This window comes from Ranitomeya variabilis, chromosome 5 (genome assembly GCF_051348905.1).
Source record: "Ranitomeya variabilis isolate aRanVar5 chromosome 5, aRanVar5.hap1, whole genome shotgun sequence".
Taxonomy (NCBI): domain Eukaryota; kingdom Metazoa; phylum Chordata; class Amphibia; order Anura; family Dendrobatidae; genus Ranitomeya; species Ranitomeya variabilis.
In genome coordinates, this window is record NC_135236.1 from 551,837,680 (window position 1) to 551,851,648 (window position 13,969).

The 13,969-nt window shown below is 44.1% G+C and overlaps 1 protein-coding gene across 3 annotated transcripts in view; it reads right to left on the bottom strand.

The window, feature by feature from the left end:
• Positions 1–13,969, bottom strand: part of LOC143776480 (uncharacterized) — a 194,601-nt gene that overhangs the window by 50,251 nt on the left and 130,381 nt on the right. For all 3 annotated transcript variants that reach the window (XM_077265909.1, XM_077265911.1, XM_077265910.1), the window contains one exon: positions 8,420–8,515. In XM_077265909.1, coding sequence (XP_077122024.1) covers positions 8,420–8,515 — 96 coding nt within the window. The remainder of the gene's footprint in view (positions 1–8,419; positions 8,516–13,969) is intronic.

A 13,969-nucleotide genomic window follows, 5' to 3' on the forward strand; every position in this document is an offset into this window, starting at 1 on the left:
GGGGGGCAAGGATAAGGGACCAAGATGGATATATGGGGGGGCAGGATGGATATATAGAGGGGCCAGGATGGATATATGGGGGGCCAGGATGGATATATGGATGGGCCAGGATGGATATATGGGGGAGCCAGGATGGATATATGGAGGGGTGTTGTGGATTCTGTTTGTGGGCTCCCTCTGGTGGTTACTGCTGGTACTGGGTGACTTTGGTGGGTTGCGGCCTTTGGTTTCCACCTGTCCATCAGAGGCTGGGTGTTTCCTATTTTACCTGGCCTTTCTGTCATTCCCTTGCCGGCTATCAATGTATTCAGATGTGCTCTGTTTGGTTCCTGCCTACCTGCTCCCAGATCTTTCAGGATAAGCTAAGTGCTGATTTTCAGTTGTTTGGTTTTTTGTCCAGCTTGCTTATTATGTCTCTATGCTAGCTGGTAGCTCTAGTGGACTGAGGTTCTCCCCATGTGCCATGAGTTGGCACATGGGTTCTTGTAATCTCAGGATGGTTTTTTTGATTAGGGTTTTTTGCTGACCGCTCAGTCCCCTTTTGTATCGTTCTGCTTTCTAGTTTACAGCGGGCCTCAATTTGCTAAAGCTATATATATCATCTCTATGTGTGTGCCTTCCTCTCATTTCACCGTCAATACATGTGGGGGGCAACTATATCTTTTTGGGGTTCATTCCTCTGGAGGCAAGTGAGGTCTTTATTTTCTCTGCAGTACTAGTTAGCTCTTAGGCTGGTGCGTGGCATCTAGAACCAACGTAGGCACGCTCCCTGGCTATCTCTAGTTGCGTTTGTCAGGCGTAGGGCAGCGGTCAGCCCAGGTTCCATCACCCTAGAGCTCGTCCATTATTTATTTGTACTTTGCTTGTCCTGTGCTATCCCTAGCCATTGGGGATTCATGACAGTATAGCCGGCCCACAAAGTGTTAATTGTTTGGGCTGAAGCAGGAGAAAAAGAAGTGTTTAAGGGAAATTTTTTTTTTTTTTTTCCCTTCAGAGTTTTGCTGCCTAGCCCTTAATTGCTGTCTTGCTGCTTCTTACCTCCTTTTAACCCTTGAATGGCTCTGATCTTAGCTGTTTAACATGGATGTCCAGAGTTTGGCTTCCAGCCTGAGTAATCTCGCGGCAAAAGTTCAAAACATACAGGATTTTGTTGTTCACATTCCCATGTCTGAACCTAGAATTCCTATTCCAGAGTTCTTTTCTGGAGATAGATCTACCTTCCTGAATTTCAGGAACAATTGTAAATTGTTTCTTTCTTTAAAATCTCGCTCCTCTGGAGACCCTGCTCAACAGGTCAAGATTGTAATATCTTTCCTGCGGGGCGACCCTCAGAATTGGGCATTTGCATTGGCACCAGGGGATCCTGCATTGCTCAGTGTGGATGCGTTTTTTCTGGCATTGGGATTGCTCTATGAGGAACCTAACCTGGAGATTCAGGCTGAAAAGGCTTTATTAGCCCTCTCTCAGGGGCATGATGAAGCGGAAATATATTGTCAAAAATTTCGGAAATGGTCGTTGCTTACTCAGTGGAATGAGTGCGCCCTGGCTGCAAACTTCAGAAATGGTCTTTCTGAGGCCATTAAGGATATTATGGTGGGGTTTCCTACGCCTACAGGTCTGAATGAGTCTATGGCTATGGCCATTCAGATTGATCGGCGTTTACGGGAGCGCAAACCCGTGCACCAGTTGGCGGTGTCTTCTGAACAGGCACCTGAGACTATGCAATGTGATAGAATTCAGTCCAGAAGTGAACGGCAAAATTATAGGCGGAAAAACGGATTGTGTTTTTATTGTGGTGATTCAGCTCATGTTATATCAGCATGCTCTAAACGCACAAAAAGGGTTGATAAATCTTTTGCCATTGGTACTCTGCAGCCTAAGTTCATTTTGTCTGTGACTCTGATTTTTTCACTGTCTTCCATTTCCGTCGATGCCTATGTGGATTCGGGCGCTGCCCTGAGTCTTATGGATTGGTCATTTGCTAAACGCTGCGGTTTTAGTCTGGAGCCTGTGGAAGTTCCTATTCCTCTGAAGGGAATTGACTCTACACCATTGGCTATGAATAAACCGCAGTATTGGACACAAGTGACCATGCGCATGACTCCCGTTCATCAGGAGGTGATTCGCTTCCTTGTACTGTATAATTTACATGATGTACTAGTGCTTGGTCTGCCATGGTTACAAACTCATAATCCTGTCCTGGACTGGAAAACAATGTCTGTGTTAAGCTGGGGATGTCAGGGGGTTCATAATGATGCACCTCCGATTTCAATCGCTTCATCTACTCCTTCTGAGATCCCTGCGTTTTTGTCTGATTATAGGGATGTTTTTGAGGAGCCTAAGCTCAATTCGCTCCCTCCTCATAGAGAGTGTGACTGTGCTATAGAATTGATTCCTGGCAGTAAGTTCCCTAAGGGTCGTTTATTTAATCTGTCACTGCCAGAGCATACTGCTATGCGGAATTATATTAAGGAGTCCTTGGAAAAGGGACATATTCGTCCATCTTCGTCCCCTCTGGGAGCAGGTTTTTTTTTTGTGGCAAAAAAAGATGGTTCCCTGAGGCCTTGTATAGATTATCGCCTTCTGAATAAGATTACAGTCAAATATCAGTATCCATTGCCATTATTAACTGATTTGTTTGCTCGCATTAAGGGAGCTAGGTGGTTCACTAAGATAGATCTTCGCGGTGCGTATAATTTGGTGCGGATAAAACAGGGTGATGAGTGGAAAACCGCATTTAATACGCCTGAGGGCCATTTTGAGTATTTGGTAATGCCTTTTGGACTCTCCAATGCTCCGTCAGTCTTTCAGTCCTTTATGCACAATATTTTCCGTGAATATCTGGATAAGTTTATGATTGTGTATTTGGATGATATTTTGGTGTTTTCTGATGACTGGGAGTCTCATGTTCTACAGGTCAGGAAGGTGTTTCAGGTTCTGCGGGCCAATTCTCTGTTTGTGAAGGGCTCAAAGTGTCTCTTCGGAGTCCAGAAGATTTCTTTTTTGGGGTACATTTTTTCTCCTTCTACTATTGAGATGGATCCCGTCAAGGTTCAGGCTATTTGTGACTGGACACAACCTACATCTGTTAAGAGCCTTCAGAAGTTCTTGGGGTTTGCTAATTTTTATCGTCGGTTCATTGCTAATTTTTCCAGTATTGTTAAACCTTTGACTGATTTGACTAAAAAGGGTGCTGATGTTGCTGATTGGTCTCCTGCGGCCGTGGAGGCCTTTCAGGAACTTAAGCGCCGGTTTTCTTCTGCTCCTGTGTTGTGTCAACCAGATGTTTCACTTCCCTTTCAGGTTGAGGTTGATGCTTCCGAGATTGGAGCGGGGGCGGTTTTGTCACAGAGAAGTTCTAATGGCTCGGTGATGAAGCCATGTGCATTCTTCTCTAGAAAATTCTCGCCCGCCGAGCGCAATTATGATGTGGGTAATCGGGAGCTTTTGGCCATGAAGTGGGCATTTGAGGAGTGGCGTCATTGCCTTGAGGGTGCTAAACATCGTGTGGTGGTCTTGACTGATCACAAGAATCTCATTTACCTTGAGTCTGCCAGGCGTTTGAATCCTAGACAGGCTCGTTGGTCGTTGTTTTTTTCTCGTTTCAATTTCGTGGTTTCATACCTGCCAGGTTCAAAGAATGTGAAGGCAGATGCTCTTTCCAGGAGTTTTGTGCCTGACTCTCCTGGAGACTCTGGGCCTACTGGTATCCTTAGGGATGGGGTAATATTGTCCGCCGTATCCCCAGACTTGCGACGTGCATTGCAGGAGTTTCAGGTGGATAAACCGGATCATTGTCCACCAGAAAGACTGTTTGTTCCGGATGATTGGACCAGTAGAGTCATCTCCGAGGTCCATTCTTCTGTGTTGGCTGGTCATCCTGGAATATTTGGTACTAGAGACTTGGTGGCCAGGTCTTTTTGGTGGCCTTCCTTGTCTAGGGATGTGCGCACCTTTGTGCAGTCTTGTGAAGTGTGTGCTCGAGCTAAGCCTTGCTGTTCTCGGGCTAGTGGGTTGTTGTTATCCTTGCCCATCCCGAAGAGGCCTTGGATGCACATTTCCATGGATTTTATTTCTGATCTCCCGGTTTCACAGAAAATGTCTGTTATCTGGGTTGTGTGTGACCGCTTTTCTAATATGGTTCATTTGGTGCCCTTGCCTAAGTTGCCCTCCTCCTCTGAGTTGGTCCCTTTATTTTTTCAGAACGTGGTTCGTTTGCATGGGATTCCGGAGAATATCGTTTCTGACAGGGGATCCCAGTTTGTGTCTAGATTTTGGCGGACGTTTTGTGCCAAGATGGGCATTGATTTGTCTTTCTCGTCTGCATTCCATCCTCAGACGAATGGCCAGACGGAGCGAACTAATCAGACCTTGGAAACTTATTTGAGGTGTTTTGTTTCTGCTGATCAAGATGACTGGGTTGCTTTTTTGCCACTGGCCGAATTTGCTCTTAATAATCGGGCTAGTTCTGCCACGTTGGTCTCTCCTTTTTTTTGTAATTCGGGGTTTCATCCTCGTTTTTCCTCTGGTCAGGTGGAGTCTTCGGATTGTCCTGGAGTGGACGTGGTGGTGGACAGGCTGCATCAGATTTGGAATCAGGTGGTGGACAATTTGAAGTTATCTCAGGAGAAGACTCAGCAGTTTGCTAATCGCCGTCGCCGCGTGGGTCCCCGACTTCTTGTTGGGGATTTGGTGTGGTTGTCTTCTCGTTTTGTCCCTATGAAGGTCTCTTCTCCTAAGTTCAAGCCTCGGTTTATCGGTCCTTATAGGATCTCGGAGATTCTTAACCCTGTATCTTTTCGTTTGGATCTCCCAGCATCGTTTGCTATTCATAATGTGTTCCATCGGTCGTTGTTGCGGAGGTATGAGGTGCCCGTTGTTCCTTCGGTTGAGCCTCCTGCTCCGGTGCTGGTGGAGGGAGAATTGGAGTATGTTGTTGAGAAGATCTTGGATTCTCGTGTTTCCAGACGCAAACTCCAGTATTTGGTTAAGTGGAAGGGTTATGGTCAGGAGGATAATTCCTGGGTGGTCGCCTCCGATGTTCATGCGACTGATTTGGTCCGCGCCTTCCATAGAGCTCACCCTGATCGCCCTGGGGGTTCTCGTGAGGGTTCGGTGACCCCTCCTCAAGGGGGGGGTACTGTTGTGGATTCTGTTTGTGGGCTCCCTCTGGTGGTTACTGCTGGTACTGGGTGACTTTGGTGGGTTGCGGCCTTTGGTTTCCACCTGTCCATCAGAGGCTGGGTGTTTCCTATTTTACCTGGCCTTTCTGTCATTCCCTTGCCGGCTATCAATGTATTCAGATGTGCTCTGTTTGGTTCCTGCCTACCTGCTCCCAGATCTTTCAGGATAAGCTAAGTGCTGATTTTCAGTTGTTTGGTTTTTTGTCCAGCTTGCTTATTATGTCTCTATGCTAGCTGGTAGCTCTAGTGGACTGAGGTTCTCCCCATGTGCCATGAGTTGGCACATGGGTTCTTGTAATCTCAGGATGGTTTTTTTGATTAGGGTTTTTTGCTGACCGCTCAGTCCCCTTTTGTATCGTTCTGCTTTCTAGTTTACAGCGGGCCTCAATTTGCTAAAGCTATATATATCATCTCTATGTGTGTGCCTTCCTCTCATTTCACCGTCAATACATGTGGGGGGCAACTATATCTTTTTGGGGTTCATTCCTCTGGAGGCAAGTGAGGTCTTTATTTTCTCTGCAGTACTAGTTAGCTCTTAGGCTGGTGCGTGGCGTCTAGAACCAACGTAGGCACGCTCCCTGGCTATCTCTAGTTGCGTTTGTCAGGCGTAGGGCAGCGGTCAGCCCAGGTTCCATCACCCTAGAGCTCGTCCGTTATTTATTTGTACTTTGCTTGTCCTGTGCTATCCCTAGCCATTGGGGATTCATGACAGAGGGGCCAGGATGTATACAGTATATAGGGAGCCAGGATGGATATATGGAGGGGCCAGGGTGGATATAAGGGGGAGTCAAGATGGATATATGAAGGGGCCAGAATGGATATATGGAGTAGCCAGAATGGATATATCGGGAAGCCAGGATGGATATATGGAGGGGCCAGGATGGATATATGGGGGCCAGGATGAATATATGGGGGAGCCAGGATGGATATATGGAGGGGCCAGGATGGATTTATGGGGGGGCAGGACAAGGGACCAGGATGGATATATGGGGGTCGAGGAAAGATATCCGGGGCGGGGATGGATATCTGGGGGCCAGGCTGGACAAGGGACATAGGGGGCCAGGCTGGGACATCTTATAAAATAAAGCATGTTACACTGGGTGAGATTATTAAATAAATAGGGGCAGGATGAGGGACTTAATTACTGTTTGGGGGCCAGAATGAGGAACATGCTATATTCGTTTATGGTGACAAGTGAGGAACATAATTTCTTCAGGGTCTAATTAGGGACATTACTATTACTGAAATATAATTTCCAAGGAGGGAACAAAAGGGGGGTCTTTTTACTGTGCAGGGAGTCACTACGTCGCTTTTTTTCCTCATCTGACGTAGTGTAGAAGTCAGGGAAAAAGTGGGGAATGTGCTCTGGAAGTGATCACCTATTGATGACTGTGTGTTATTTTTTGCAGAGATGAGTCCTGGCTGGAAGAAGTGATGGCGGTCTGTGCTGGCAAAAGAAGAAAAGCGAAGATGAAGGACTTCAACTACAGATGTCACTATACACTATATACTGAGTATAGGGTTCCTATGTATAATGTCACCTGTGATCACTGTATTACCTGTACACTGACACTATATACAAAGCTCCTGTGTATAACGTCACCAGTGATCACTGTATTACCTGTACACGGACACTATATACAGAGCTCCTGTGTATAATGTCACCGGTGATCACTGTATTGCCTGTACACTGACACTTTATACAGAGCTCCTGTGTATAATGTCACTGGTGATTACTGTATTTCTTGTAAACTTACACTATATATAAAGCTGTTGTATATAATATCACTGGTGATCCTTGTATTACCTGTTCACTGACATTATATACAGAGCTCCTGTGTATAATGTCACTGGTGATCCCTGTATTACCTGTACACTATATATAGAGCTCCTGTATATAATATCATTGGTGATCACTGTATTACCTGTACACTGGTGTGGCGGTACTTATCCCCTCTATGTGGTATTATTTGGTTACTATTTGGTGGAAATGTGTGACCTTGTTACAGTATGGCGGTATTTGTCCCTTGTATGTGATGGTATTTGGTCACTATGTGGTGGTAAATTGTGGTCTGGTCACGGTGTGGCGGTATTTGTCCTTTGTATGTGGTATTATTCCATCACTATGTGGTGAAATATGTAATCTAATTATGGTGTGGCGGTATTTCTCCTTGTATGTGGTATTATTTGGTCGCTATATGCTGGTAATATGTGGTATTGTTCGGTCACTATGTGGTCTGTTCATGGCTTGGCGTGTTTGTTCCTTGTATGTGGTATTATTCGGTGACTATGTGGTCTGGTCATGGTGTGGTGGTATTTCTTTTGGTATTTCTTTCCTGTATGTGGTATTATTGGCCTTGGTATAGTGGATTGCGTTGTGTATGGTGGTCATTTGTTCTCTTTGATATTAATTTGGAGAAGATTCTTTATTTCCATTAGAGATTAAATACGTGGTATGCAGCGGCAGAGATGCACTTACAGGGGTTCTGCTGTGAAATAAAGGCTTCACCTCTCCACAAGATAAGTGATAACTTATTGATTGCTGGGGGTCTGACTGCTTGGACCCAATCGACAGAATGTGGAACTTTTATCCTCATTAGACTGGAGTGGCATGTTCGACTTGACCACGGATCCATTCATTCTCTCAGTGAATGAAAGCGCTGCACTTGTTTTTTTCTGGAAGCCCCAAAGAGAATGAATGGAGCTGTGGTCAGACATCCCACCTGCAGCTCCATTTTAAAATGGGGATAAGTGTCCTGTCAGAGATAAAACTTCCTCATTCTTCTGTTAGGTGGAGTTTCTAATAGTCGGACTTAAGCAATCACCTATCGTATAGAGCCCATGGATCGGTGATAACTTGTTTTAACCAAAGATCCCCTTTAATGAAAACTACCGTAATTGTACATCCCAGTTATGGTGGCGCACAGTAGATGTGCAGTAGTCGCCAGTGTTTTACAGTCGACGCTTCACTATAATAGGGATAAAGGCTTACAGATATTTGCATATAGCAGTAGGGTGGGCCTCTAGAGTCAATTCCCCCTGTGAGCGCCAAACACCCCAGTCCGACCCTGCATTTGCATAGAAAGCAAAGTGAACTGGTGTTATGTCGGCTTCTTCCCGACCTGGCCATAATGATCTGATCCACATATTGGTTATGTGTCTAAGACAGACACGTCATTACTGTTCTTATCACACTGACCTATGGTTCACATAAATTAAAGAAAGTCCGCACTTACTGTATGAGAGACATTCCAAGGGATGCTTGGCATTCAATATGGTGACACAACCTGAACTGTGGTACTTCCACACAATCATCTGGTTCCGTGTTGAACCTAAACATGTAAATGATTAAACCATTATAATTTCTGTATAAAGAAAGCACCATGCAGAAGCTGAAGATGTTTTTTTAGAAATTGCAGTATTTTTGCTGTAGCTTTGTGTAATTGGCTTGCACTTTATTTTTGCACCAGTTTGCTAAAATCCACTTAGAAATCCATGTGCGGCTATGCAGATTTTGCCCCACCATGGAAATGTTTTGCTGATCATAGCTGTTAAGTCAAATGCACACGTTGAGTTTTTGGTGAGTTTTTAACCTCAGTATTTGTCAGCCAGGAGTGGAGCAATCAGATGAAAAGTATAATAGAAACATGTGCACCAAGTGTGCGTGTGGCCTAAGGGTAGTTTCACACCTAGCATTTTGTTTTCTTTGTGGGAGGGAGCACTGTCACTGTAGTTCTTAATGAATTCATTTTAGCCAAAAATTCAAGTGGATCTATTAGGAAGAAGTATAAGTATTTTTTTAAAATATTTACATTTCTTGTGGCTCCGCTTCTGACTTTGGCTCAAACTGTTTCAAAATCTGTAGTGGCAAAAAAACACACAAAAAATGCTGTGTGTGAAACCATCGTAGACAAGGTTTGACAACCAGATTTTTTGCCAGAAATATTTAATTTGGGGGCATTTCTTGCACTGCGTCCAAATTATGGCGCTAAGTCCATGAAGAAATATAAAACACACTACATACAGCTCATTTTTGGGGTAGATATCCAAATGCTTGGTGTCCCATTTTTTCATTGTTTTTTTTATTATAGGCTTCTTTCAAACTTGAAAAAACATGAAAATAATATTGTTTTATCAACTCAACATACAAAAACTGTGTAAGGCTATGTTCACACTTTGCGGTTTTTGCTGCGGATCCGCAGCGGATTTGACGCTGCGGATCCGCAGCAGTTTTCCATGTAGGGTACAGTACAATGTTACCCTATGGAAAACAAAAACCACTGTGCCCACATTGCGGAAAATCCCTTTAAAAACCGCGCGGAATTGCTGCGGAAAAAAAGAAGGAGCATGTCACTTCTTTCTGCGGATTCCGCAGCGGTTTTCAACATGCACCAATAGGAAAGTGCTGTTGAAAACCCGCAGAGGAATCCGCAGAAGAAACCGCAGGAAAATCCGCAGTGAAAACCGCAGCGGTTTTGCACTGCGGTTTTTCCAAATCCGCTGCGGAAAAATCCGCAGCAAAATCTGCAAAGTGTGAACATGCCCTAAAAGAAGTCTCCGTGAAAAGCAAAGAACTTTTCAATAGTTCTGGAATAAAAATTCCCTATAATTTACACTGCTTAAAAAAATAAAAGGTACACTAAAATATCACATCCTAGATATCTCTGAATGAAATATTCCAGTTGCAAATTTGTATTCATTGTATAGTCGAATGTGTTCAGAACTATAAAATATAACAATTATCAATGTAAATCAAAATGAATATCCCATGGAGGTCTGGATTTGGAATGATACTCAAAATCAAAGTGGAAAATCAAATTATAGGCTGATCCAACTTCAGTGGAAATGCCTCATGACCAGCTCAGTATTGTGTGTGGCCTCCACGTGCCTGTATGACCTCCCTACTGTACAATGCCTGGGCATGCTCCTGATGAGACGGTGGATGGTCTCCTGAGGGATCTCCTCCCAGACCTGGACTAAAGCATCCGCCAACTCCTGGACAGTCTGTGGTGCAATGGATGGTGGATGGTGCGAGACATGATGTCCCAGATGTGCTCAATCGGATTCCGATCTGGGTAATGGGCAGGCCAGTCCATAGCTTCAATGCCTTCATCTTGCAGGAACTGCTGACACACTCCAGCGACATGAGGTCTGGCATTGTCCTGCATTAGGAGGAACCCAGGGCAAACCGCACCAGCATATGGTCTCACAAGGGGTCTGAGGATCTCGGTACCTAATGGCAGTCAGGCTACCTCTGGCAAGCATACATTGGGCTACGCAGTCCTCCAAAGAAATGCCACCCCACAATATTACTGACCCACTGCCAAACCGGTCATGCTGAAGGATGTTGCAGGCAGCAGATCGCTCTCCATGGCATCTCCAGACTCTGTCACGTCTGTCACATGTGCTCAGTGTGAACGTACTTTCATCTGTGAAGAGCACTGGGCGTCAGGGGCGAATTTGCCAATCCTGGTGTTCTGTGGCAAATGTCAAGCATCCTGCAGGGTGTTGGGCTGTGAGCACAACCCCCATCTGTGGACGTCAGGCACTCAGACCATCCTCATGGAGTCGGTTTCTAACAGTTTGTGCAGACACATCCACATTTGTGGCCTGCTGGAGGTCATTTTGCAGGGCTCTGGCAGTGCTCCACCGGTTCCTCCTTGCACAAAGGCAGAGGTATCGGTCCTGCTGCTGGGTTCTTGGCCTTCTATGGCCCCCTCCATGTCTCCTGGTTTACTGACCTGTCTCCTGGTAGCGCCTCCAGCCTCTGGACACTATGCTGAAAGACACAGCAAACCTTCTTGCCCACAGCTCGCATTGATGTGCCATCCTGGATTAGCTGCACTACCTGAGCCACTTGTGAGGGTTGTAGAGTCCGTCTCATGCTACCACGAGTGTGAAAGCACAACCAACATTCAAAAGTGACCAAAACATCAGCCAGAAAGCATTGGTACTGAGATGTGGTCTGTGGTCCCCACCTGCAGAACCATTCCTTTATTGAGTGTGTCTCGATAATTGCCAATAATTTCCATCTGTTGTCTATTCCATTTGCACAACAGCATGTGAAATTGATTGTCAATCAGTGTTGCTTCCTAAGTGATACAGGAAAGAAATATATCTTGGTATCGTGTTAGCCAGTAGATAGAAAAATATTTAGAATTGAGAGTCCTCAGTGGTTGATACCTTTTAATGGCTAACTAAATAGCCATTAAAAGGTATCAACCACCGAGGACTGTCAATTCTAAATATTTTGCTTCCTAAGTGGACAGATTGATTTCACAGAAGTTTGATTTACTTGGAGTTATATTCTGTTGTGTAAGTGTTCCCTTTATTTTTTTGAGCAGTGTATTTTTGACAGTAAAATGACAGGTAAGATACAGGTGCTTCTCACAAAATTAGAATATCATCAAAAAGTTAATTTACTTCAGTTCTTCAATGCAAAAAGTGAAACTCAAATTATATAGAGACATTAGAGAGTGATGTACTTTCAAGTGTTTATTTCTGTTAGTGTTGATGATTATGGCTTACAGATAATGAAAACCCAAAAGTCATTATCTCAGTAAATTAAATTAATTAACAAAACAAAAATGCAAAGGCTTCCTAAGCGTTTAAAAAGTCCCTTAGTCTGTTTCAGTAGGCTCCACAATTATGGGGAAGACTGCTGACTTGACAGATGTCCAGAAGGCAGTCATTGACACACTCCACAAGGAGGTAAGCCACAAAAGGTCTTTGCTAAAGAAGCTGGCTGTTCACAGAGTGCTGTATCCAAGCATATTAATGGAAAGTTGGGTGGAAGGAAAACGTGTGGTAGAGAAAAGGTGCACAAGCAACCGGGATAACCGCAGCCTTGAAAGGATTGTTAAAAAAAGGCCATTCAAAATTTTTTGGGAGGTTCACAAGGAGTGGACTGCTGCTGGAGTCATTGCTTCAAGAGCCACCATACATAGACGTATCCAGGACATGGGCTATAAGTGTCACATTTCTTGTGACAAGCCACTCATGACCAATAGAAAATGCCCAAAGCATCTTACCTGGGCCAAGGATAAAAAGAGCTGGACTGTTGCTCAGTGGTCCAAGGTGTTGTTTTCAGATGAAAGTAAATTTTGCATTTTATTTGGAAATCAAGGTCTCAGAATCCGGAAGAGTGGAGAGGCACACAATCCAAGCTGCTTGGGGTCTAGCGTGAAGTGTCCACAATCAGTGATGATTTGGGGAGCCATGTCATCTGCTGGTGTAGGTCCACTTTGTTTTATCAAGACCAAAATTAGCGCAGCTGTCTACCAGGAAATTTTAGAGCACATCATGCTTCCCTCTTTCGACAAGTTTTTTAGAGACGGAAATTTTATTCTCCAGCAGGCCTTGGCACCCGTCCACGCCAAAAGTACCAATACCTGGTTCAAAAACAACAGTATCACTGTGCTTGATTGGCCAGCAAACGCGCCAGACCTTAACCCCATATGGAATCTATGGGGTATTGTCAAGAGGAAGATGAGAGACACCAGACCAAATAATGCAGACAAACTGAAGGCGGCTATCAAAGCAACCTGGGCTTCCATAACACCTCAGAAGTGCCACAGGCTGATCACCTCCATGCCACGCCGCATTGATGCAGTAATTGATGCAAAGGAGCCCCGATCAAGTATTGAGCGCATTTACTGAACATACATTTCAGTAGGGGAACATTTCGGATTTTAAAATAATTTGTCAAACTGGTGTTATAAAGTATTCTAATTTACTGAGGTAATGACTTTTGTGTTTTGATTGGCTGTAAGCCATAATCATCAACATTAACAGAAATAAACACTTGAAATAGATCACTCTGTTTGTAATGACTCTATATAATATATGAGCTTCACTTTTTGCTTTGAAGAACTGAAATAAATTAATTTTCTGATGATATTCTAATTTTGTGAGAAGCACCTGTAATTTAGTCTACAGTTTATTATAATATTGGGTTGAACAGAAGATGTGGAAAAATCACATCATTACCTCAGCTCCTCAGCTAATTCACAAAGCAGTTATCTCACAAATAACATTTATAATTTATCTGCAGATACTGAAAATTAGAGTCCCAGAGTCCGGCCCGCGTGAGAGGAGCGGTAGTGATGGCTCTCCACTTAATTTATCTCTATCAGTCTATTGGTGTGGTAAAGCATATATAAGTTCTGCTCCTATAGACAGTAACGAGGCAGCAGTCACACATGGACACTCTAGCACCATTAACATTGGGGACAAAGGACCCCTATTTTTATGATCGGTGGTGAAGATGAACAAACCTTTTGAAATTCCAATTTGCTGACTTCGCCCAATGTTCCCCAAAAATTCGATTTGCAGCGAATAATTTTGAACGAATCGCAATATTTAAAAGTTTTGTACTTACTCAGAAAATGCACATAGAGCAGAGGAGAACGAGAACTTTACTCACTATAAGAGCTTACATTCTATAAGAAAGGGAGAGAGAGGACCCTGCTGATCATAAGAGCTTACACTCTACAGGCGAGAGAAAGAGAGGACTCTGCTAACCATAAGAGCTTACACTCCAGATGTGATAGAGAGGACTCTGCTAACCATAAGAGTTTACACTCTACATGTGATAGAGAGAAAGAGGACTCTGCTTACCATAAGAGCTTACACTCTACATGTGATAGAGAGGACTCTGCTAACCATAAGAGCTTACACTCTACATGTGATAGAGAGAGGACTCTGCTGACCATAAGAGCTTTCAATCCACATGTGATAGAGAGGACTCTGCTAACCATAAGAGCTTACACTCTACATTTGATAGA